This window comes from Hyperolius riggenbachi, chromosome 4 (assembly GCF_040937935.1).
Source record: "Hyperolius riggenbachi isolate aHypRig1 chromosome 4, aHypRig1.pri, whole genome shotgun sequence".
NCBI classification, from domain to species: domain Eukaryota; kingdom Metazoa; phylum Chordata; class Amphibia; order Anura; family Hyperoliidae; genus Hyperolius; species Hyperolius riggenbachi.
Window position 1 is genome coordinate 192,368,767 of NC_090649.1, and position 26,226 is coordinate 192,394,992.

Here is a 26,226-nt window from a genome sequence, read left to right on the forward strand (position 1 = left end):
TGCCGGCTGCGTGTGCTGCTTTTTATTTTATCAAAGTCGGCCCAGCAGGGCCTGAGCGGCACCCTCTGGCGGTAATGGACGAGCTGAGCTCGTCCATACCGCTAAGGTGGTTAAAAGCTCCCAGGGGTGCATCGAACCGCAACGCACCAAAACGTTGGATGTGGAAAGTAAAATTAAATTCTATGGACTTTCATTTTACCTTAGTTAACGCAAAGTAGTGACTGAGTCAAACCGCAGGAAAGGAGAGCTGATGTGAAAGAGCCCGAAGCCTCTGGATCCTTAAAAGGCTTCTCCCATTCCCCTCTGCAGGCCCATTCCAGTGCTGGGACTCCAGTTAGAGATTGTCAACAGCTAACACGTGCTAACACATGCACACTAGCACAGACCTGCTCGGCTTTCTTTGGATAAAGCTGGGCCGGCTCGGGATCGTGCTACTGCGCAGAAGCAAGCCGCCTGCACAGTAGCACAAACCCAATCGGGCTCAGCTGTTTCTGCAGGAGTCCGAACGGGATATTGTAAGTATGTAGGTGCAGGGAGGCTTCAGGGGTCCCAGCCCTGGATTGGCCTGGCTAAGGAGGACAGGGAAGCCTCTTCAGGATCCAGAGGCTTACCCCTTCTGTGGTAAGTATCTAAATTAAACCAATGCAAACCTCTTAGATTTGCTATAATGAGGAACAGTAATGACATATAAGAGAAGGTAATAAATTATTAGGGTACCAATTTTTTTCCAGAATTACCCTGGTTTCACTTTTAGAAACATAACAGAAAGGTATTGTTGTCAGGGCCCTGACAACCATAATTTTCTGATACTGCAGAAGAAACAAATCCTTTTGCCAATGGCACATGAAAATAATAACAAAAAAAAACAACTATCATAAATATAGTAAAAAGCTTACCAAGCTACTTCTCTTGATGAAGAGCATCAATAAAAGCTTCAAGTTTTTCCTGGATTTCTCGTACTTTTTCTGAAAAATAAAAAGTTGGGGAAGAAACTTAGTTAAATAGGTGTGGTTCTGTGAACCTGATCACTTAACTTCCCTGGCGGTAAGCCCGTGCTGAGCACGGGCTATGCCGCCGGGAGGCATCGCTCAGGCCCCGCTGGGCCGATTTGCATACATTTTTTTTTGCTACACGCAGCTAGCACTTTGCTAGCTGCGTGTAGCATCCGATCGCCGCCGCTACCCGCCGATATTCCTTGCGCCGCGGCCCCCCCCCTCCCCCCAGACCCCGTGCGCTGCCTGGCCAATCAGTGCCAGGCAGCGCTGTGGGGTGGATGGGAGTCCCCTTTGACGTCACGACGTCGGTGACGTCATCCTGCCCGCCGCCATGGCGACGGGGGAAGCCCTCCAGTAGATTCCGTTCTTTGAACGGGATCTCCTGATCTCCGATCGCCGGGGGCTATCATGTAGCGAGACTTTGTCTCGCTACATGAAATTTTTTTTTTTTAAAAAACACTACTTTGCTGCCCCCTGGCGGATTTTTTTAAACCGCCAGGAGGGTTAACAGAATAAATGACAGTTTAGACCGCACTATTTATTGGATAGAAAAGGTTAAACAGGCTGCTAATTTTGCCCAGAGGTGAGAGGGGAATAATTCGACTGGTCAGGGGACAAAGGCTTTAAGGGAATGTGACCTGTCAAATTAATTACGGCAAGTAAAAAGTAAGATATTAGGCCATTTTGTTAAAGAAGAAAAGCTTTTTGAAGTGGATTTGTCCTCACATTTTAGGACCTTGGGGCTTAGGAAAGTGTAAAGAAGCAGGCTTAGGTTTCCCTAAAGTCATGCGTCGGCACTACACAGCACCTGTTCTGCACATTACAAAAAGATGACGGCCGGCAATTACTAATCTGCGATTTCTCTTTTAACCTAATATCCTTATTCTCTACATCAGACGTGAAAATTCATACTAGTCAGTCAATCAAAACAGCAGTTATCTTTTAGGTTTTTGAACAGAGCATTAACATTAGAGGTCAGCAATGAAGTTCAATATTCTTGAGGGATGGTCAGATAGAAGACAGAAATGAAATAAACAATATAGGCCAATCACACACAATTTTTCACTTCTTTTGCCATTATGTTAGCATTGCACAAGGAACCATAGATTACTGAAGTTATGGAATACTTCGGTGGAAGGAACATCAAGAAGCTGTTTGAATATAAGGTTGAAACCATAACTGAGGCAAGTAATTGTACAAACCCCTGGTAAAGCAAAAGTATGTGTAGATAACAAAAATAGGAGGTTTAAAGCAAATAAGGATTAAAAAGTTAACATCATTTGATCTTCCATATACCATGTTCTACAGATATAAACAACATATTTTACAAGTGCACATTGTCAATTTGATGCAAAATGTGCTGCAATTTTTATTTTTGAAAATTCTGAAAATGACAACCTCAAAACTGAGATTTTAAGAAACATCTGATACTTGCGCCATACTCTAAGCTCCCCTGATGGGAGCGTGTTTACACTAGAGTTATATCAGATCAAGCTAGTCTGTACAGTCAGCACAGTTTTTCACAGATGGACTCCACAGGGTGCTGCGATTTGGGTGCCAGGGAACACCGCTAGTAGAATATCAGTAAAATTACTTATATTCTACTATTTGCATTGTCTAATTCCATTATTACCTATATTTTACTAACACTTAACCTTGGCCTTCAGAAGAGCTTTCTGAGAGCTTTTTAAAAAACGCTCCCATTGTCTTACATTAAAATTATGTGATTTTACCACGATTGCGATTTTACCATGATTTTAATGTAAATCAACGGGAGCGTTTTTTAAAAAGCTCTTAGAGAGCTCTGGAGGCCAAAAAGCGTTTAGAAAAGTGCTTATAGTGTGTCAGAGTCCTTATATTTGCTAGTTATTATCTTGCTACAGGAGCACTGGTTAAATATAGTGCTATCTGTAACATATAAAAAGTTTATACAAAATCTGGGAATAGAGACACAAATGAAAATACTGACCTGGTAGGGCCAAATATGTTCATTGGCTCGGGTGAAGAGAAGATAACGCATTTGGAACGGATGGAGGACCAGAAGAGCAGCACCTAGTTAGTAATGGTGCCCCCCCACCCAAAAGCATGCTCAGTTTAGAACTTCCCTTATGGGGAGCTTCATATAGAATTTGTTTTGCTTTCAAAATTGCTTTATTGAAGATAAGATTTACATACAGATATAGGAAAACCATAATACAGAAATCATCTCAACAGATGTGACAAAAGGAGTAACAATCAGTCCTTCTGGAGGGAATTTTTCCCATATTGTAGAGGTAAAGAAGAAGTAAATAACATATGACATATAACAAAGAAAAGCACATAATGTACGATTGGTGATAGTAATAGTAATACTGATGCTGGTGTCGGAGTGCCATGACATATATATATATATAATCTTGTGGTTTGATTATGTGTTTCTGTGGCTTAGGTAATTTAGGCCTATTCTTAAATGGGTAGAGTAGGAAGTCAGTCTTGTAGCATATAGAACTTTTTTTACATTAGTGCTCGGGTCGCTTGAATGCATCTCACTGTCCTCAGAAACTTGCCCTTGTTTAACAAGTCACTAGCTAATCATGGTAAAAGAAGCTCTGGATAGAGGCTGCTACGAAACACAGATTTTATCTAGGGAAAGAAGTACCAGGTTTTTTTTTTTTTATTAACTAAAATACATACTTTCACAAAAAATTATAACATTTAAAATACATGTGTATGAATAAAGCGGTTTACAGTAGGTAGTACAAATCTGACTGGTATAGGTATAGTCCATCTCCACATGTTTTTCCCCCAGTTTTCTTGCTTTTAAAAAGTGCCTACTGAGTAGCAGTTGCTCAGTCTAACTGGCCAAATAGTGTGCAGTGGGCAGGTAGGCTGGTCAGTATCTTTATACACGTTTTCTCCAGGGAGTTAATTTTGTAAAAAATAAATATTGAGAATCCCCCATGAGCAGATGGACTTGTCCAAAATCTGTCAAATATTTACTGCCTACTGTAAGTGACAGTAAGCAAGAAAAGTAATTTATAGTGCATTTTACTCATGTACATGTTACCTGTATGTGTACACATGTATCTTAAATTTTACAATTTTTTCCCGCAGTGGTTCTTTAACTACTATTAGGATGCAAGTATCAGAGAATCACTACAATAATGATACAAAGATTTCTCATGCTATTTATCTACAGAAGCCAGGAGTACAACCATTTCCTTGAGCCCAACTGTGCTGCTATCTAATACATAAAAAGTACCTGTCTTACCCAATTCCTAATCAGACTGCACCTGAGCACACGCAGCAGCCTTTTAAAAAAGCCGCTATGGTTTTTGTGAAGTATTTATAGCTCCTTTTGTTTATTTATTCTGCCACCTTAGTATAATTAAAGTCAGCAGTTTAGGGGATGTCAATGAAAGGATGCCGGCATATGAGGACAGTGTGCAAATGTCCTGTTCATAAATAAGCTCAAGGTCTCTGAAAGAGGAAGATGGATACCACCCACATGACAGCAAACAGCAGCTGGCTGGTACAAGCAGCATCCTGTGCTTATCCTTCTGGCACCATGAATAGCCGTACCCTAGTCTGGTAAATATACAAGCCCACGCATTACACACAGGAACTAAAAGGTGTGCACACTTTCATCATTATATATCATAATGTTGTCATTATTAAAGGAAACCGCTAGCTTTTTTTTATTAAGGGGTTTTACATTATCAATGAATGACCTCAACCCTACTAACCTCTGGGAGGCTTGCACAGTTAAGTTCTGTACCCACGACACAATTTTTATGACGATTTTTCCCGACGACTGGTTATTTTTTTTTTAAAGTGAGAGGCGATCATTTAACTAATCTTGCAACGTGGGTAAAGGCGTGCGATTACATGTACGAATGGCAATGAACAGCGATAACTACCATCACAGTGTATCGGACCTTTAAGATCCCCAATGACTTACGCGCAAAGTGCCGTAATTGTTTAAAGTCTCGTTCGCGCCCATCGTGTGCCGTAGTGTGACATCACGTGTACCCGCTGACAGGAAGATGGACTGGGGAGCGCTCGTCGTCAGGGGACATCGCTGTGATCCATCTTACTAGGTTGTTAGGTAAATATTCAGCTTTAGTCTCACTTGGCCTTCTGACAATTCTGAGGCCTGGAACCTACTACAAAACGCTATCACGAATCGCAATCGCTAGTGGTTTTAATGAGCGTTTTGTAAGCGATTTCATGAGCTTTTTCCTGCAATTTTGGTAGCGATTTTAAAAAGTGTAAGCCTTTTGCCAGCGATTGGTGTAGCGATTAGCGATTTTAATTCTGATTGGTCCTTTCAATGTAATTTTTTTTACAGTTTGCAGTAATTATAAACGCTAGAAAAATTGCTCTGTGTAGGTTTTGACAAGCGATTACGCCAGCGTTTATATACTTTACATTGCAGAAATGCTAACGTTAAAAATGCTGCATGTCCTGCATTTGCTATTTTGGTCATCGCAATCGCTCCAGTGGAATTTGGCCCATCCTTTAACATTAGCTGAGCTTTTAGGGAAATCACTACCCTTTTAAATCGCTCCCTAAATGCTCAAAAAAATCGCTCTAGTGGGTTCCAGCCCTTAGTGTGTTACAGTATAAAAGCTAGCCATGACATATTAAAAGCATATCTGAGTATATGTTATCAAAACTTGTTCATTCAGATCACAAATGGTCAATGAGATGCTAAGAATATACACTTGCACGCAAATTTAATGCAAATTGTATGTAGGTTGGAACTGGAGCAATCAAACTAATTAGGGAGTATGGTATATTTGACTGGTGCACTTCCAAGCATTTACATGCAAGCCAGAATTATTAGCATCTCATTGATCATATGTAAGGCCTTTTCTCCATGGATGCTGAACTGCTCACTTGTCTGGCAGTTCACCCTCCCAGCTGCTGGCCACAAGAGCCCTTCAGCTGCAATTACATGCAGCCAATAGCAGTGTTTGGTACACAGTGGTGTTACCCATCAGCCAAAAACTCATGTCACGTTGGAGGACGGCAATGTGCTTAGAAACAACTCCACCGGGAGGCACTCCCACTAAAATATGATCTTTGAATAAAAAAACAAACAAAACTACAGTAGTAAGTGGTGGTAAGAGATTTCCATGGCAGATGTACAGACTTCGAGGGTCTTGGTCAAAAAATTACATATGGTGATTAATTATGTCAAAGCCTATTCATTATAAAGGGTCTGCCAGTTAGAAATTCAGAGGGTCACTGTGGCCAGAAATTGGAAGAGGCTACATCTGGAGCTATCCACCAGATCACAGAAAAAAGTATAATCTATCTATTCAATGGGGGCACTATCTAAATGACCTTTAGATAGTGCCCCCATTGAATAGATAGATTATTAATTCTATTTTTTCTTTTTAATAAAAATAAAGCCAAAACTTCTTGACTTATTATTTCCAGTTGTTTTTACACCTCAGCCACAATTTAGATTTTTTAGACTTTTTGGACATCCCCTAATCGTGCATGTAACCTTATACATAGTAACATTATTCACATCCAAATGGTTATCGGAGGGGGATCAGCCGACTCTTTCTACATCATTATTTTATGCTTTTAGCTGACAAAATTCTTTAAAAGAAACCAGAGACCGTCTTTTTAAACTAATTTGGCATCTTGTTACTATCTCCAGGACATTTTAAAGAGTACCAGAGACGTCAAATTCTTAAGATTTGATACTTACCCGGGGCTTCCTACAGCCCCATAAGCTCGTCTGAGTCCCACGCCATTCTTCCGCAATAACTCCCGGTAACTGGCTCAGTCGCAACAGTCCAGGTCTACTGCACATGCGCGGGAGATCCGCACATGCGCAGAAGACCCAGAATGGACCCGACTGAGACCGTTACTGGGGCTGATCGCGGCTGAACGGCAAACTGCGGGAGGATGGTGTGGGACTCAGACAAGGTTATGGGGCTGGAGGAAGCCCGGGTAAATCTTTAGAATTTTACATCTCTGGTACACTTTAAAACATCCTTGAGATATTAATAAGATGCCAAATTAGTTTAAAAGATAAAAAAAGTTGATTTGATAGAGCCCTAATCTATTCAAATGTAGTTGTACAGTACCGATCTTGCACAATAAAATACAACTTTAAAACACAAATGTCTGTTTTCCGATCCAGGTCTCACTTACACGACGTTGTCTCCTCAAGTCTAGCACACATGCTACAGCGTGCCTGAAACACCACTATAATTACAGCCATTGTATGATTACACTGCAACCTGGGCATGCTTTAAGTACTCTAACAATCTTTAAAAATATATCCCCGTCTCCCCCACCCCCACAAAGCAGATAACTATAGCTTATGTGTTTTTTTTTTTTTTTTCATTTAAAGCACTGTAATTCCTTCAGGTTCAGATTTTATAAAGAGCACCAAGATAGCTCATGGTGACCCAAAATCTGTAGAAAAGTACGTAGAAGTGGCTAAGAGACCAAAAAGCCCTCTTACTAAAAAGTGATGCTAAATATAATTTTGCCTTAATACAAAATGTATGTACAGTAATTCAGGTTTAAAGTGTACCTGTAGGGAAAAAAGTACCAAAGTTAGATACCTCAGTAGGGCAAAGCCTCTGGATAATCCAGATACAAAGGTTACTGAAAGTATTCCAATTTTCTCTTGCTGTCATGAAGCATGTTGAATATTTTATATTATTCACATCCCGAGTTAATATATAATGAAACTAGAAATGACCGCTGTAACAATTACCCTTAATATAAAGTTTTTAAAAAATGAGCAGGACATTCTGCAGCACCATTGGAGGCAAAATTCATACCATTAAAAATTGTACTGCAAGAATAGTACTAAGCAGTTCTATATACCCCGAAGGCAGACAGAGATAACAGTTATTCCAGTACAGTGATGTCAGATGTGAGTCAGCAGATACATCTGCACCAAGTTCACCAACTAAGAATGTTTTTAAATGTGAAAAACAGGACTATTCATGGCCAGTGTAGGAGCTAATAATTTAGGAGTGCAGAGAGAAAAAGGAAACCACCCAGGCAGCCACAGTGAGACAGGGCATCAATTATCACCTGAGAAGAAAGATTTATAAAGGGGAGGGTGACTGCTGCTCCCTCAAGACAGTAAAACAGATGGGGAGTGAATAGACAGTCAGCAGGTCAAGAAAACACAAGGGAGGGGCCCCCTGTTTAAATCATACAAGCTCCAAGCCTAAGAAAAGAGGTCAAGATTGCAATGGCATGGCTAGGTGCTGGAAAGAACCTTTCTTACATCCTAATGGCTGCACTGTTCAATCCTTTTCAAAAGACAATTACTGCCCCTCAACCCATGGTTAAATGGCTATAAATATTAGACCTCAGGCTTTTAGTGCCTACTCTGGGGAAGTGTCATAAAGGTCTACATTGGGGTAATTTACACTGATTATAAGGTGTTAAAACAATTTTGCTAAACTCCTACTGCAGATAAAAATAACCAGTAGCGGAATCTGAGTCCCCAATAATGTGACTATAGGACTAGATAAGTGAAGCAAACAGACAGCAGCAGAAAAGGATGTGATCTGGCTGCCTCTGTGATCCAGTGGATGTTCAAAGGCTTTTTTTATCTGCTCCTCAAACACCAGGACTTGCCCAGCAACATGCAGACATGAAAGAATAGGAAAAGCCCAAAACGTATATACAGTGTGCAAAGTCTGCAATCAATCCATCGTTATCTGCTTAGGATGACATTCAATGGCATGTCTGGTCTGTAAAGAATGCACTAAAAGCCGTAAGGATCCACTATTTGAGTCTGGCTCCTTGTCAATAAAGTTAAGAAACCACAGAACCACTTGAATCTCTCTTATGTGGTATTTGAAAATTAAGTAAACTAAACACATCCTTCTAAGGATCACAGCTAATGTTTTCTTTGTATTCCTTGGAAAGAAGATGGCTCTGTGGTTCTGACTGCAATGAAACAAAGCAGGACCCTCTTATCTGCAGGAGAGGGTAAACAATGCATTGTCAGGATTAACCCATGCTGTACCTGACATGCTATACATCCTTAATACTTAGAAACTAGTCTAGTTTATGGTTATGCACATTTAAACTATTTTTGGGCCGTGACTCTTCAAAAATGACTCTCAACGACTCCTAAAAATGCAAATGGAAAACATACAACACTCAGCATTCAACCTGTTTAAGTGCACTAATACAGCTCACGTCTTATTTACCTGTATCTCACACTGTTATATTATCTGCGTTACAACTACGCTTTACACATAAATTATAAAGGAGAGCTTCAGGATTTGTTAACTAAAAGTATAATCTAGTAATAGCCACTGTATGCTATTAATATGAACTGTAATTTTTGTTTTTCCTTCACATATAATTGCTAAAACAGTATTTTCCCATGATGCATGAAAAATTATTTCTGTTTTAAGAAAGCAAAGTTTAGTTTTTCATAGCATTTTAGTAAGGGGGCTTTTTGGACCACTGTAGCCCCTTACACTACACACTCCAATGAGTTCTGGGTCACCACGAGCTTGCTGGTTAGTCTGTACCCATGATGCATTAAAGAGAGATTTTAAATAGACTATTTTTTATGTATCTAAGGCCTGGCACATACCATGCATTTTCATTTCAGATCCTACTTTTGATCGGGAAAATGATTGGATCGGGCAAAAACATAAAAAATAATAAATACAGCCCATGATTGCCAGCAAATGATCCTATGGTCAAAACCAATCTCTTTCTTGATTGGAAGCAGACCAGACATGCTAGAAAATATCCATCAAAATACTGGGTATCGTTCCAAGTATACTGTCTTTGATCAGTATATCCAATCAGAAATGTGACCAGAAACCTGACCGGAATTTGAAGAAAAAAAAATTGCATACATGTGTACTTAGCTTTCTTCTATATAACCTATCGAAGTCACATCTGAAACTCGATCTGATTGCTCGCTTGAATAGGATCTTAACAGCAAACTGGTGTGTACCAGGCTTTACTGTGTTAACACATGTAGAGCCTATTAATAAGATTATTTCCAAAGATAACAATATTCCACTTGAAGCTGTTCTGAAAATCTGTTCTACAGTTGTCTTCAGGCAGGGAACACACTTGACTATTTTCGTGCGCGTTTTCTGCACAGAAAAACTGAGAACTCGTGTTAATTAATGGGCTAGTTCACACTTAATGTGGTTTTCGCTCGCAGAATAAAAACTGACATTCTGCATCAGGATTCTGCACATTTTGGGCTGGTGCACACCAAAACCCGCTAGCAGATCCGCAAAATGCTAGCAGATTTTTAAACGCTTTTTTTTATTTTTATGAGGCGTTTTGCTAGCGTTTTGCGGATTGCTGCTGCGGTTTTCAGTATAGTAGATTTCATATATTGTTACAGTAAAGCTGTTACTGAACAGCTTCTGTAACAAAAACGCCTGCAAAACCGCTCTGAAGTGCCGTTTTTCAGAGCGGTTTGCGTTTTTCCTATACTTAACATTGAGGCAGAAACGCATCCGCAATCCAAAAAATGCCTCACCCAGGCATTTTTCGTTTCCGCAAAACGCCTCCCGCTCTGGTGTGCACCACCCCATTGAGATACATTGACCAAGCAGATCCGCAGCCGCAAGCGGATCTGAAAACGCCCAAAAAGCCGCCCGGTGTGCACCAGCCCCTAGTCACGTTTTTGGTATCAATTACATTAGCTGCAGTGAAAAACCGCGCATGTTTTCCTGCATAGAAACACACTTGGTGTGCAGAAAACGTACGCAGAAAAAAACGTGCAGAAAACTGAAAGACAAGTGTGTCCCCTGCCTGACCCTTTTCAGTTATCTGCTTACATATATGCCTAAAGGAATTGAATCCTTCCACACAATGTACACCGTTTTTCAGTAGATTTCAGCATGAAATCTATTAAAAATCTGTGGAGTTACGCACTGCCTGCCAGGTCCCCAAGTCTCCCCATGTGTTCTCCCTCTCTAGGCCATGCAGAGTATTGACAGTGGAGCTCACACTCACCTGTCTACTCTACATCATCGCCTAGGTACTCCTCTTCTCTCCATCACCTGTGACAAACACTAGAGGCCTAACACTAAGGCCCGGTGACATTTACCTTACGTGACCATGTACAAGTTGAGCCTCTGTGTTTGTCTTAGGACACAGGCGATGGGGAGAAGAGACAGGCACGTGCCTAGTGCTCATAAGAAAAACCACAGAGAACAGACTTTTATTTCTGCAACTGACACAATAATGAAATCTCAGCTGATCTGATTATACAGCTGCTGAGACAGATGTAGTTAAATACAGGCTGTGGCCATGTTGCTCATTCTGCAAAACATGCTGGTTTTTAAATAATAAAAAAGCCTAATATTACATGAATACTTGAAAATACCTACCGTAAAGAGTCCAATAGGACACCTGTTCCTTTGGACACTTTACTGAATAAAACATCTATGGCAATAGATGTATTAGCTTTGGCTTGTCAGGCCAAAGGCATGACATTTCAGCTAAGGCTTCTAGCCATGCATATCATGTGGAGATTATGATGCAACTGCAATACCACCAAGATCAGTAAAATGTGTTTCAAGAATAATCTTCCGGGGCAGAATGAGAAACCCTAAGGGCTCGTTCACACTTGGCACAAAAAACTAGCGGTTAGTAAAAACCGCTAGCCCATGTCAGCCTATGGCAGTGTTCTCCGCAAATGCGTAACACGCAGCATTTTGCCGTGAATCGCGATTAGCATGCATAGCACCGCTAATCACTCCCAAAACGTTAGTGTCCAGTAATTTTTCAGCGTTAATCGTGGAAAAACATCACTCCTGCAAAACGCTAGCGGTAATCGCCGTCGTTTTGCAGTTTTAGGTGTGAATGGGGCCACAGACATAACTGTCAAATTAAACTGATCCAGAACCAATTATATTTATTTGGTTGTTTCAGGTCTATGCAATTTGTCCAGCTAGCATTGTACTGTACTGGCATTCTCAGTGCAAACTCTTACCAAGAAATGGCCATATTTTGATGGGGCAGACAGCCAGCACTGTTCAGAATGACATGGCCAAAACAAAGATGTCAGGAACACAGCAAACAAGCTACTACTTGCATACTCAGCTCAAAACAAGTTGTCTGTCTAAAGCGCAGAATGGCTTAATTAGTCTGAGAATCCCTGGGCAGCTGACACGTAGCACCCACCACACATATTCACAATATCCACAATACATTGCTTTATAGATTTCCAGAAAGGGAAGTCACAAGCTGTTTGTCTAGTAGTCACAAGCACTGTAATGAACAGCTTTATTGCGTATTAGCATGACTATGACCATAGCCTGACCTAACTCAGTTAAACAAATTTCATATGCCATTTGTCCCAATTTCAGAACATCACTTCATTAAAACAGGGTTGGAGCAAATCAAGGGGAAGAAATTGAATGGATATAATATATAACCAGTCAGATTAACAGCTGACATCCATATAAGTAAAGGAGCAGAATACATAAACACAACTGGGAAGTGGGGATGAGATGAGGAACTATGATGTCGCAGTGAAATATTTATGGCGGGCCATATATTCAGTATTTCCGTTAAATGTCTCTACCGCTTCAACTGCCACACGTAAAGATAATACGCACTTCAAATAAATGCAACATTAATGGCTTCTTGCTGTAATAAACATGGCAACCATATTGGTTGCTCCCGGTTACTACATTCCCATGGTGGCATAGGAGCAGACATCTTGTTGATGAAGTCAGTAAAATACACAGAACAGGAATAATAAAGATTTTAGGCTGTTCTATTGGTGTACTTTAATATGCATGTATTTAATGCTCATTTCCCGGAATTAATGTTAAATATCTTATTTTCTTAGAAATCAATAGAATGAATTATTATTTTACCATCGATTTTAAACGTTTACATTTTGTAAGTCTTTGCAGAAAACTGCACTCACACTCAAAAAAGACAGTGCTGCGTGATGCCCTATAAAACACAGAACATAAATAATAGTACTGAAATAAGTGGAAAATAATAGTACTTAGTAAACAAAACCGTTTTTTATTGTTTTGTTCTGACTTTCAATGATGCAGGAAGGAAACGTTAACCCTCCATTTAAGTCCTACAAGTAAGGGCTGGCGCACACTACAAGAGGGTTTCTAAGCGCTTTGTAATTTTAAAAGCTCTTGCTAATGTAATGCTATGTGAGTGTTCTCACTGGAGCAATGTGACTTTGTAAACATCCCCATAGCATTGCATTAGCAAGAGCTTTTATAATCTCTAGCATTTAAAAAGCTCTTGTAGGCATGGTGCACACCAGGAGTTTTTCTGAGCGGTTTGAGTTTTTAAATCTGCTGCTAATGTTATCCTATGTGTCTGTGCACACTGGAGCAATGAGTTTTTAAAAAAAAACAAAAAACATAGCATTACATTGGGAAGAGCTTTTAGAGGTTTCAAAAGCTCTTCCAGGGCCGGATTTACCATAAGGCACTGTAGGCACGTGCCTACAGGCTCCTGATGATGGGAAGGTGGCTCACTCCCCTCCCCGAGTGCCTCCCTCCCTTCTTCCTATGCAGTGTCCTGATTAGAGTGTAAATGAGAGGATACTCGCCCAATTATCTACATTCTACTAACCAGATCTCCCTTCAGTCAGGGGCACTTCTAGCTACTTAAAGTGAACCTCCAGACTAAAAAGCGACTCAGCAGCACTGAAAAGGCTTGGTGTTTCTTTAACAGTTTCACAGCATCAGAACTTTGTTTCTCTTATACAAGCCTAATTTTTAGATGCTCAGAAGAAAACTGCCCGGGCATTTTTCCTAGTATGCTGTGCAAAGCATGATGGGATTTCTGATGTGGTTGCTCTCGTTCTGCTGTTTTGGTGCAATTTTTTTTTCCTTACATTTTGAATTTGACATTTGAAGCCTAGCGTGTGCAGCTGGGAGGGGTAATCAGGATACAGGACAGTTGGAACTGTGTCTCCTGCTCCTTGTCACCTCATTTCAACCAAAAAGATGGCTGCCCCCATGACAAAGATGGAAGCCCCCATGACAAAGATGGCAGCCCCCATGAATCACAAACATTTGCCTGTTCTTTTAAAACAGGGTGAATAAAAGATTATATTACCTATCTACAGGGCCGGATTTAGGCCTAGGCCACCTAAGCCATGGCCTAGGGCACCACAGGAGGAAGGGCACCAAAGCAGCAGGCTAAACTGGTGCATCATTTGCAAGCTTACAAATGCTGCACTACAGGGAGATCAGGCGAGCACTGCCTGCTGCCAGCCACCTGTGCAGTGGCCACCTTGCTCGCTGTGCATGTTGGCGTTGTGGTGGGCAGCTACAGACCTGGGCAGCATTGGAGACGGTGACAGAGAGGAAGCTTCTGCAATGGAGACGAGTGGAGAAATGAGTGACACAGATGGCTGTTGAAAAGTGAAGATGAGCTGGCTACCTATACTGAAAGAGGGGGTGGGAAAAGGAGGGATTAAGGGAGTCATCTGGCTACCTATACTGTAAGGAAAGTGGAGAGGAGTCACTTGGCTGCCTATACTGGGGGGTCATCAGGCTACCTACACTAGAGGGAAGAGGGGAGGGGGTCATCTCGCTACCTATACTGAATGGGGCGGCTGGCGACAATGGCCTAGGGCGGTAGAGAGTACAAATCCGGCCCTGAGCTCTTCCCAATGTAATGCTATGGGTTTTTTTTTTACAAAACCTCATTGCTCCAGTGTGCACAGACACATAGGGTAACATTAGCAGCAGATTTAAAAACTCATAACGCTCAGAAAAACTCCTCTGGTGTGCACCAGGCCGTAGTGTGCACCAGCCCTTGTAGTGTGCACTGAGGAAAAACCTAGAGCTTCAACAGAAGTCTAGTGATACTCTGTATAAAAACATGATCTTGGCACACAATTCTGTCCAGTCTCTCCTTGTACATTTAGGAATGCTATATGATACATATGGCATAAATTACTTCTGAATATAATTTTGGCTAAAACAATAATTCCTGATCATTTTAGCCAGAAATCTAAGGTGTGTACAGATGTCACCTGCTGTTTCTGGCCTCCTTTCTTGCAGTCCACCAGGATGGATCACATTGGATGACCCTTTCTTTTGTTCAAAAGAAATACTCGCAGCTAGTGTAAATGTCACCCTCCCCTCTCCACAGAGCAGTACAATTAGCCAGGAGAAGAACAGCGTGTTTATACAGCAGTCTTCCCAAAATGTTTACAAAAAGTCTACATTATTATTAGTCTCTTGCAAATGGTTTATGTGTACACAGTTTGGCTGAGCAGGGCTGTACAGAGTCTTCAGAAATCCAGCTACATCCTCTCCATGCCACATTATTGTAAGTCCCTTGCTACTTATTAATTTGTCACAAATGTTCATAAACAACAGGATAGGGAGGGAGTGGAGAGTGAAGCCAACACAGCCCACAGTTGATGTCAAGATTTATAAAATTATATTCCTTTATTATATCAAAAAGACAAAACCAGACACACAAACAATCAGTATTAAAAATTAGCTGGGTGGCCACCCTGCGACCATGCCGGTACCTTCACACTCATACTGACACAAAATATTCTGAATTGCAAGATCCAGATACAGAAATCAAAAAACAGAGGAGGATTCCGATTTTCTTTGGAAAGAGCCAACTGGGATAACCCAGAAGCCCTATGTTCACAAACAGAGTTCCAAACAGCAGCTGTAGTAGGCAGCACTGGCTGCCAGCATAACCAATAATGGATACTGCGTGAAATGCTCGACTGTTCATTCAAGCTAGCTGAATAATGTCCTTCAATAGGGCACATAAAGCAGCGACACATCCATCAGAAGCGTGTAAGCGTATAAGCCACAATGCAGACCAGTAAGCCGTTAGAAACATATAGCCAGCAATGCAAGATAGGAAGCCAGCTCCATAAAGGTTAGCAGTTATATCTTACCATCCGGATGTCAAAAAATGGTTGTACAACCTTGTTATCTTCAGATACTTCAACCAGATCCGTGATGGTACTGAGCTCCTGTATCCAGGATATAGGATGCCGGCCACTGTAACTGTTATACATAGGGGTCTTGGAGTTATTGACACCCAAGTTGGACCTCCAATGTAAAGTCCTTCCAGCCTCAGATGGTCATGCGGTTGGATGCATAGGCAGAAGCTTATTGCAAATCGAAATCCCCCAGTGTGCGGTGCTATTGGGCAGGTTCGCAGGGGCACAGCGTCCAGCTAAAAACCCACGCCAGGTCCACCTGACATGTTTCGCTGGTAAGCGACCAGCTTTCTCGAAGGTAGCGTTTGTCACAAATGCACATGCCTGACAGCAGCAATATAGAGACAGGGAGGAAGTTGTTAATGTGAGCCTGAGGTGAGAGGTATATGGAGGTTGTCATATTTATTTTCTTTTAAACAATATCAGTCACCTGGCAGCCCTGCTGATCTATTTGGCTGCAGTAGTATCTGAATCACACCAGAAACAAGCATGCCGATAGATAATCTTGTTAGTTCTGACACCTGATCCGCTGCATGCTTGTTCAGGGGCTATGGCTAAAAGTATTAGAGGCAGATGATCAAAAGGGCTGCCAGGCAACTGGTATTGCTTAAAAGGACAAATATGGCAGCCTACATATCACTCTCAACTCAGGCTCACTCTAAAAAGGACTTGTCAGCCATACTATCGCAGAAAAAAAATACAAATATAAGTAGATGAATACTTGCTCTACTTACATAACATATGTATTGTGCTGTGCACGTTTTGATTTTAGCGATTTTTCTACAGTAAAAAGAGAGAATATACTTCTTAGCATTTCCTTTCTACCTGTGGTTAGTTTGAAGCCAATTCTGATGTCATTTCCTCCCTTAGTCTCCTTTGTCTGATTTGCCCACCCTTCACTATAGAAAGTGCATTGTCTCAGCATGAGCAGCATTGGCCAATCAGAGAGGAACAGAGGTGTGGGAGGGGAAAACAGGAGGGAAAGAGGCTTCAGCCAATCAGGCTGCATTAGTTAAGTCTGAGGGGAAGAACAGAAGCAAAAAAGGACAACCTAGCATGCCCTGCAACTTCCTTTTTGTGTACCAAATTTTGTGTGTACCAAATAAGCGTCAGGTAAACTGGGGAATCATCATCATTTATCAACAATAGCGATTTTAACTTTTGGATTGTCTGGTTAGCATCCTTATTACTTGTTTACCAGATAAAAATAAATAATTGATTTTTTATTTTATGCTCGACAGTTACTCTTTAAAGAGACTCTGTAACAAATTTTTCAGCCTTAGTTCTTCTATCCTATAAGTTCCTATGCCTGTTCTAATCTGCTCTGGCTTACTGCAGTCTTTCCTAACTGCACTGTCTCTGTAATAAATCAATGTATCTTTCCTCTGTACTGTTTGTCGGGCTAAAGCTTGATTGTGTGGAATGTGCAGGGCTGCTTGTGATTGGTAGAAGCGATACACACCCTCTGCAGGCCCCCTGCATACTCTGAATGACTCACACACTATGCTTAGCTGAGCCTATTAGAAGCTGGTTAGTTTGTTTGTAAACACTGCCTAAAACTGTTAATTACAAGCCAGGATTGCAGCAGAGAGTGGCAGAAACAGCACAGAGGGGCCCAGGAGAAAATAATGAATAGAATGGTATGCTTTTTATTGTAAGAATTTTAGAGTACAGATTCTCTTTAAAGGAGGACATGGTTGGATTGTCACCTGACTAGTCTGACTCTACAGACTGCAGCCCTATTGGTGACAGCAGCCAATTTTGCTGAGGTAAAACCAAACCATCTACTTAGCACACAGAAACCTACTACAAGGTCATGTTGGAGCCCATAGCCCATAGGTTATATATTATAAATACAAAATTTAACTTATGAGAAATACAAATGCATATATGAATAGGCACATTATTTAACATCTGTGGAGACAAGGAAAATGCAAGGGGTTAACACATAAATTCACCAACCTGGTGATTAAGAGAGAAAAAACAATTCACAGAAAAAGGAAGATGCTCAATTACCACAGATGAAAGTTGCCTTTATAAGAAAAAAAATGTGAACATGTCTCAACAAGCGTGCTCTGTGCTCTGAATAATGGAGAGCTGATCCTTCAAGACACAACGGCTGCTGCCTGGGTGATGTCAAGCCTTCCGCTGGTTGGGAATGGTAAACAGAGGCAGGAGGTGAGCCACACTGCTCTCCCGCAGTTCTCTAATCCCTCAGTGCAGCCTCAGACAGAAGCCAACTGCTGCTCTCCTGTGGCCAAAATGGGAACTGCACACAAGAAGCAAAACCTCTATGAATGACCTGTGTACAACTTATTATTTAGTATTTATATAGCGCTGTACAGAGTGTCTTGTCACTTAACTGTCCCTCAGGTGAGCTCACAATATAATTCCTACCATAGTCATGTCTATGTATGTATCATGTAGTGTATGTATCGTAGTCTAAGGCCAATTTTAGGGGGAAGCCAATTTACTTATCGGTATGTTTAAGGGATGTGGAAGGAAGACGGAGTGCCCAGTGGTAACACACGCAGATACGGGGAGAACATACAAACTTTGGCCTGGTGCACACCAGAGGAGTTTTTCTGAGCGTTTTGAGTTTTTAAATCTGCTGCTAATGTTATCCTATGTGTCTGTGCACACTGGAGCAATGAGGTTTTGTAAAAAAAACCCATAGCATTACATTGGGAAGAGCTCTTGAAACCTCTAGCGCCCAAACGCTAGAGGTTTCAAAAGCTCTTCCCAATGTAATGCTATGGTTTTTTTTTACAAAACCTCATTGCTCCAGTGTGCACAGACACATAGGATAACATTAGCAGCAGATTTAAAAACTCAAAACGCTCAGAAAAACTCCTCTGGTGTGCACCAGGCCAATATGCAGATAAAGCCCTAGCTGGGATTCATACCCAGCGCTGCAAGGCAAGAGTGCTGCCCAACTGACAAGCTCAGCTCGAATATGAAAAAAGCTTCTGTTTAAAGGAATGATAAGTTAAAAACAAACAAAAAGAGAGTAAAACAAAATAAAGTACAAATAATTATTAATGTATAAATAATTTAATATCAGGCATATTCATTTTCAAGCCAAAGAATTGCTATTTCAAGCAACCATATGTTATTACTAGCAGCAGTTACGATCTTTATGAATACGTTACAGTTTTCCAACCCTAGCTCTTATTCAATTCACCTTTTCTCCTAAGTTTTCTCACTGGTGATATTTTCTCATCTTGTCAATAAAATGAATGATATAAAATCATTTATATGTACCTGGGACTTCCTTCACCCCATATATAGGCTGTGGGCTCCCTCCTGGGACTCTCCAATGCTCCGCTGGCTGGCCTCGTCTCCTGCTCCAGATGCAGCGTACTACACACGTGTGGCCGGCCGTGACCTTGTTGTTGGAAGAGTTCTGCGCAGTAGTACTGCGCAGGTACAGAATGCTCCCAGTGACAGGAGCACAACATGGGTACACGTGTGGCTGGGCCACGCAGTACAGCGGGACTGGCCGTGACTGGAGGAAAAGACCGGGCTGGCAAGAAGAGGGAACCTACAGCCTAAAGGGGGGTGAAGGAAGCCCCAGGTAAGTATAAATGCCTTTATCCTTTTTGTCTCAGGTTTCCATCAAGCCGCCAGCAAGCAAGAAAATATTCTGAAAAATATTGGCAGTACTTTTTCAGTTGTAGAGTGCTAAAAAGTTATAGTAAACAGAAGATTAAAAATTATCTCCTAGGAGTAAAAGAAAATTGAATAAGGGCCCCTGCGTTCAATCCAATAAACAGTGCACGTTGTGGATATCCACACAGGCAGTTACTAGCATATAAGATGACCTGCGTATCAGCCAAGGTACCCACTTTTCACTCAGAAACCAGTAAAAAGTGACTGACTTGCGTATAAGCCCTCTACCCAGTATAGCCCCCTCCACATGAGCCAGTTGTGCTGCCAGTCATGCCCTCTCCCCATACCTAGATGTGCCCCAAGGATGATACAGCGGTGTCTCAAGATTCCACTAGGTGGCGTCATAGATATGAGACACAGAAATTGTCACACAAGAAGCATGCCCGATCATTGCACGGCTGACATGTTGCTTGCATGCTCCATTCCACAAGCCAGGGGACACAGGTAGTCTTGAACAGCAATCTATGCACAGTATGTTGCGGGGGGATGTGGGGCACGGACATAGCAGGAAGCCAGCTGGCAAGAGTAGTATCAGTAGTGCAAGATCCTTATGCTCCTCTGCCAGTAACAAAACCTGCTCCACCATCCACTCTGCTCCACTGATTCGCATATAAGCCGAAGGGGTTACTTTTCAGCACATTTTTGTGCTGAAAAATTATGCTTATACGCAAGTTTATAAAGGTACTCACAATACCCATGCTGTGCACATGATTGGAGGAATCTGAAAAGTTTTGGCTACAATAGACTATTTCTAGTCCATCTAACCTCACTTTCAGTCATGCTACAGAGAATGAATTTTCAAGGTGAACAACTGTCTAAACTGCCACTTACTGAATTATACTAGGCTATAAGAGATGTTTTTCTTTTTTTTTTGCTCCTACAAGATATTCCCCTCCACCAATACAGTATACCTGTTGTCTAGTAGTCTTCCCTCTCACTCCCATATAGTGTTCCCTGGTATCTAGTGGCCACCCTCTCTCCCTGCATCACCTAATTGCAAAATAAATGCAGTGGAGATGGTGGAAGAGCATCTCATCTGATCCGGGGCCAGACTGTGATTCCTTTGCAACTTCCTCTGCAATCAGCCACTAGTGTTTGATTTCACTCTACTTCCTAGGTCAGTGAGTTCTAACACTAGAGGCCAATGCAGAGGAAAACATTGGCGCAGTCTCTCTCCCGGATCAGGAGAGATGCTCTTCCACCCCCTGCGATGCATATAATCTGCAATTAATTAAATGCAAATATTGGAGAATTATGCAATGTTATAAAAAAAAAAGTATATATATATATATATATATATATATATATATATATATATATATATATATATATATATACATACATACATATATACAGTGGAGGAAATAATTATTTGACCCCTCACTGATTTTGTAAGTTTGTCCAATGACAAAGAAATGAAGTCTCAGAACAGTATCATTTCAATGGTAGGTTTATTTTAACAGTGGCAGATAGCACATCAGAGGGAAAATAGAAAAAATAACCTTAAATAAAAGATAGCAACTGATTTGCATTTCATTGAGTGAAATAAGTTTTTGAACCCCTACCAACCATTAAGAGTTCTGGCTCCCACAGAGTGGTTAGACACTTCTACTCAATTAGTCACCCTCATTAAGGACACCTGTCTTAACTAGTCACCTGTATAAAAGACACCTGTCCACAGAATCAATCAATCAAGCAGACTCCAAACTCTCCAACATGGGAAAGACCAAAGAGCTGTCCAAGGATGTCAGAGACAAAATTGTAGACCTGCACAAGGCTGGAATGGGCTACAAAACCATTAGCAAGAAGCTGGGAGAGAAGGTGACAACTGTTGGTGCAATTGTTCGAAAATGGAAGGAGCACAAAATGACCATCAATCAACCTCGCTCTGGGGCTCCACGCAAGATCTCACCTCATGGGATGTCAATGGTTCTGAGAAAAGTGAAAAAGCATCCTAGAACTACACGGGAGGAGTTAGTAAATGACCTCAAATTAGCAGGGACCACAGTCACCAAGAAAACCATTGGAAACACATTACACCGCAATGGATTAAAATCCTGCAGGGCTCGCAAGGTCCCCTTGCTCAAGAAGGCACATGTGCAAGCCCGTCTGAAGTTTGCCAATGAACACCTGAATGATTCTGTGAGTGACTGGGAGAAGGTGCTGTGGTCTGATGAGACCAAAATAGAGCTCTTTGGCATTAACTCAACTCGCTATGTTTGGAGGAAGAAAAATGCTGCCTATGACCCCCAAAACACCGTCCCCACCGTCAAGCATGGGGGTGGAAACATTTTGCTTTGGGGGTGTTTTTCTGCTAAGGGCACAGGACAACTTAATCGCATTAACGGGAAAATGGACGGAGCCATGTATCGTGAAATCCTGAACGACAACCTTCTTCCCTCTGCCAGGAAACTGAAAATGGGTCGTGGATGGGTGTTCCAGCACGACAATGACCCAAAACATACAGCAAAGGCAACAAAGGAGTGGCTCAAGAAGAAGCACATTAAGGTCATGGAGTGGCCTAGTCAGTCTCCGGACCTTAATCCAATAGAAAACCTATGGAGGGAGCTCAAGCTCAGAGTTGCACAGAGACAGCCTCGAAAACTTAGGGATTTAAAGATGATCTGCAAAGAGGAGTGGACCAACATTCCTCCTAAAATGTGTGCAAACTTGGTCATCAATTACAAGAAACGTTTGATCTCTGTGCTTGCAAACAAGGGTTTTTCACTAAGTATTAAGTCTTTTATTGTTAGAAGGTTCAAAAACTTATTTCACTCAATGAAATGAAAATCAGTTGCTATCTTTTATTTAAGGTTATTTTTTCGATTTTCTTTTTGATGTGCTATCTGCCACTGTTAAAATAAACCTACCATTGAAATGATACTGTTCTGAGACTTTTCATTTCTTTGTCATTAGACAAATTTACAAAATCAGTGAGGGGTCAAATAATTATTTCCTCGTGTGTGTGTGTGTGTGTGTGTGTGTGTGTGTGTGTGTGTGTGTGTGTGTGTGTGTGTGTGTGTGTGTGTGTGTGTGTGTGTGTGTGTGTGTGTGTGTGTGTGTGTGTGTATAAATAAGACTATTTTACTATTTTATTTGCTACACAGGTTCTATTAATTATCAGTACTACACATACTAATCATTACATCATATTTTTTTTTTCACTTCAGTGTCGCTTTAACTTCTTATTCTTATCCAGCTCATATTTTAAAAACCCGACCAACTCCAGTGAAAATAGTGTAATAAAAAAGTGCTTCATTTTTACAATAATTATGTATAAATGATTTAGTCAGTGTTTGCCAATTGTAAAATCTTTCCTCTCCCTGATTTACATTCTGACATTTATTACATGGTGACATTTTTACTGTGGGCAGGTTATGTAGCTGCTGCTAGCTGTTTTGGCCGTTAGAGACAGCTGTAAACAGCTATTTCCTGTCTGTGAACCTTGTTACATTGTGGCAAACAGTCAAAAGTACCGCGGTCCTCAGAGCTTCTTGTGGGAGGGGTTTCACCACAATATCAGTCATACAGCAGCCCCTGATGGTCTGTTTGTGAAAAGGAATAGATTTCTCATGTAAAAGGGGGCATCAGCTACTGATTGGGATAAAGTTAAATTCTTGGTTGGAGTTTCTCTTTAAGTGATCCTTGTCAACAAATAATCAAGTGGTTAATTAAAGGAGTCTTAGGGCTGGTTCACCCTACAAGAGCTTTTCTAAGCACTAGTGATTTGAAAAGCTCTTGCTAATGTAATTATATTTGTGTGTTCACACTGGAGTGATGTGATTTTGTAAAAATCGCCCATAGCATTACATTAGCAAGAGCTTTTCTAATCACTAGCATTTAATAAGCTCTCGTAGTGTGAGTCAGTCGCTTACATGTATTCCTGCTTAAACACAGGTTATAGTATGGGGGTAGGACTTAACACATAAACCGGTGCTTAAATGTTTCAGGCAAAATCACATTTATTCATTCGTTCAGATATTTCTCATCTTTTAAAAAACTATAAAAAAGGTACTATTACCATAAAAACTACATACTCAAAGTTAATAAAAATTAAGCCATATACCCTCCCCCAAGGGCTATATAGAGTGAAAGAACTAATGTAACAGAACTCCCAATCTTGCCCTACAGAGAATAGAGGCTTGGGAGCCACATGAAATAACTTGCTCTTTGTGGTATTAAGTTAGGCTAATAATACCAGATGATATCATTATGTCTGTGGCTAATCAAAGACGCGGTATATGAAAAAGTAATTCTTCAAATTTCTCCCCTCCAGCTTTTGTTCTTTTTAAGTGTATTTTCTATAGGCACACAAAGAGATATATGTCTAGCTTGCATGGTATTAAAACAGAAACAGAACAAAACCACAAACATTCCTCCTTTTCAGTTCTTCAAGCAGCAGCTCTGAACACACACTTTTTTTTCCTGGGGAATGCCTCTGGCAAATGCATTGCCACTTTCTTAATATAGCAATGAAACAGATCCTGAAGCTGATTAGGCTCTGATGTCTGCACAGAACACAAAGCTTACACTTTCACAGCTTCAAAGCTTTGCCGTCCATCGAGTGATTTGTATCTGTACCTCCAAATACGCAAACAGCTGGGGATCACATTTACACTATGAATCAAAAAGGACTCCAAAATCCAGATACAAAATGGTTGACTGGTATAAATTTAACCTCTGAATGTCTGTAAACCAAACGCAGCCCCCACTAGGGGCCAGACTATTTACTGAGTAAAAGCTGGAAGAAAAAGTGCAATGCCAGAGAAAGCAATAACTTGGTCACACACACAGGAGGGAATACAGTTTCTGATCACACCTAATGTACAATTACTTATTAATGTACAAATACTTAATTATTTCATGTATTATTAATTACATAATGTACACCTCACTATTGCCTCCAATAGCTCTTCGGGCAGAACCTATAAGTCTCGTTTCTGCCAATACCTATGCACTACAGGGCTGGCAGCTAATCCAGGAGGGGGAGATGCTGTGGTCATGCAGTGAGATGGGCTAGACCAGGAAGTGCTGGTACAGATGGGACTCGGTGCCGGAGCAGTGTTTCATTAAGTTACAGTGCATCTATTGCTCCTATTTCAAGAAAATGTACATATTCTGTGTAAGTATTGCTCTCCAAACACTTTCATGTAAAAGCAGGGCATTGAATAGCCAACAGCAGGTCCATTTTGGAGGTTTTGATTGAGCACCATCTGATAAAGTTGCTGCTCCTTGACTTTTTATATCCGTATTTTGTATTATTTGCCAGTGTAAAGGGAACTTAAATTCCTTCTGTAAAAACAGGGTAGCTTCAGAAAGCAGCATTATTCTCTTGTGCATGGACTTATGTGCACTATTTAATGCATAGTACACACATAGCTTAGAAGTTTAGAAAAGGGGAAGAAGGTCCATAAGACGTCCTGCACTATACAGTCCTGCCCAAAAGTTTTGAGACTGTCAAAATATTAGTTTTCACAAAGTTTGCTGCTAAACTGATTTTAGATCTTTGTTTCAGTTGTTTATGTGATGTACTGGAATAGAATTATAAGCACTTCATACGTTTCAAAGGCTTTTATTGACAATTACATGAGATTTATGCAAAGAGTCAGTATTTGCAGTGTTGGCCCTTCTTTTTCAGGACCTCTGCAACTCGACTGGGCATGCTCTCAATCAACTTCTGGGCCAAATCCTGACTGATAGTAACCCACTCTTTCATAATCACTTTGAGTTTCTCAGAATTAGTTGGTTTTTGTTTGTCCATTCGCCTCTTGAGGAATGACCACAAGTTCGCAATGGGATTAAGATCTGGGGAGTTTCCAGGTCATGGACCAAAAATTTCAACGTTTTGGTCCCCGAGCCACTTAGTTATCACTTTTGCTTTATAACACGGTGCTCCATCGTGCTAGAAAATACATTGTTCTTCCCCAAACTGTTGTTGGAAGAAGTTGCTGTTGGAGAGTGTTTTGGTACCATTCTTTATTCATGGCTGTGTTTTTTGGCAAAATTGTGAGTGAGCCCACTCCCTTGGATGAGAAGCAACCCCACACATGAATGGTCTCAGGATGCTTAACTGTTGGCATGACACAGGACTGATGGTAGCGCTCACCTTTTCTTCTCCTGACAAGCCTTTTTCCAGATGTCCCCAAAAATCGGAAAGGGGCTTCATCTGAGAATATGACTTTGCCCCAGACCTCATCAGTCCATTCACCATACTTTCTGCAGAAGATCAATCTGTCCCTGATTTTTTTGGGGACAGAAGTGGCTTCTTTGCTGCCCTTCTTGACAACAGGCCATCTTCCAAAAGTCTTTGCCTTACTGTGTGTGCAGATGCGCTCCTACCTGCCTGCTGCCATTCCTGAGCAACCTCTGCACTCTGATCTCGCAGCTGAATCCTCTTTAGAAGACAATCCTGGCGCTTGTTGGACTTTCTTGGACGCCCTGAAGCCTTCTTAACAAGAATTGAACCTCTTTCCTTGAAGTTCTTGATGATCCTATACATTTTTGATTTAGGTGCAATCTTAGTAGCCACAATATCCTTGCCTGTGAAGCTATATTTATGCAAAACAATGATGGCTGCATGCGTTTTTTGCTGGTCACCATGGTTAATGGAAGATCAAT

The 26,226-nt window shown here is 41.1% G+C and overlaps 1 protein-coding gene across 4 annotated transcripts in view; it reads right to left on the minus strand.

Annotated features, from left to right (window-relative positions):
* The window catches only part of OPA1 (OPA1 mitochondrial dynamin like GTPase), a 130,886-nt gene that overhangs the window by 3,982 nt on the left and 100,678 nt on the right, over positions 1-26,226 (minus strand). For all 4 annotated transcript variants that reach the window (XM_068281165.1, XM_068281163.1, XM_068281164.1 and 1 more), the window contains one exon: positions 897-965. In XM_068281165.1, coding sequence (XP_068137266.1) covers positions 901-965 — 65 coding nt within the window. In that variant the 3' untranslated portion in view covers positions 897-900. The remainder of the gene's footprint in view (positions 1-896; positions 966-26,226) is intronic.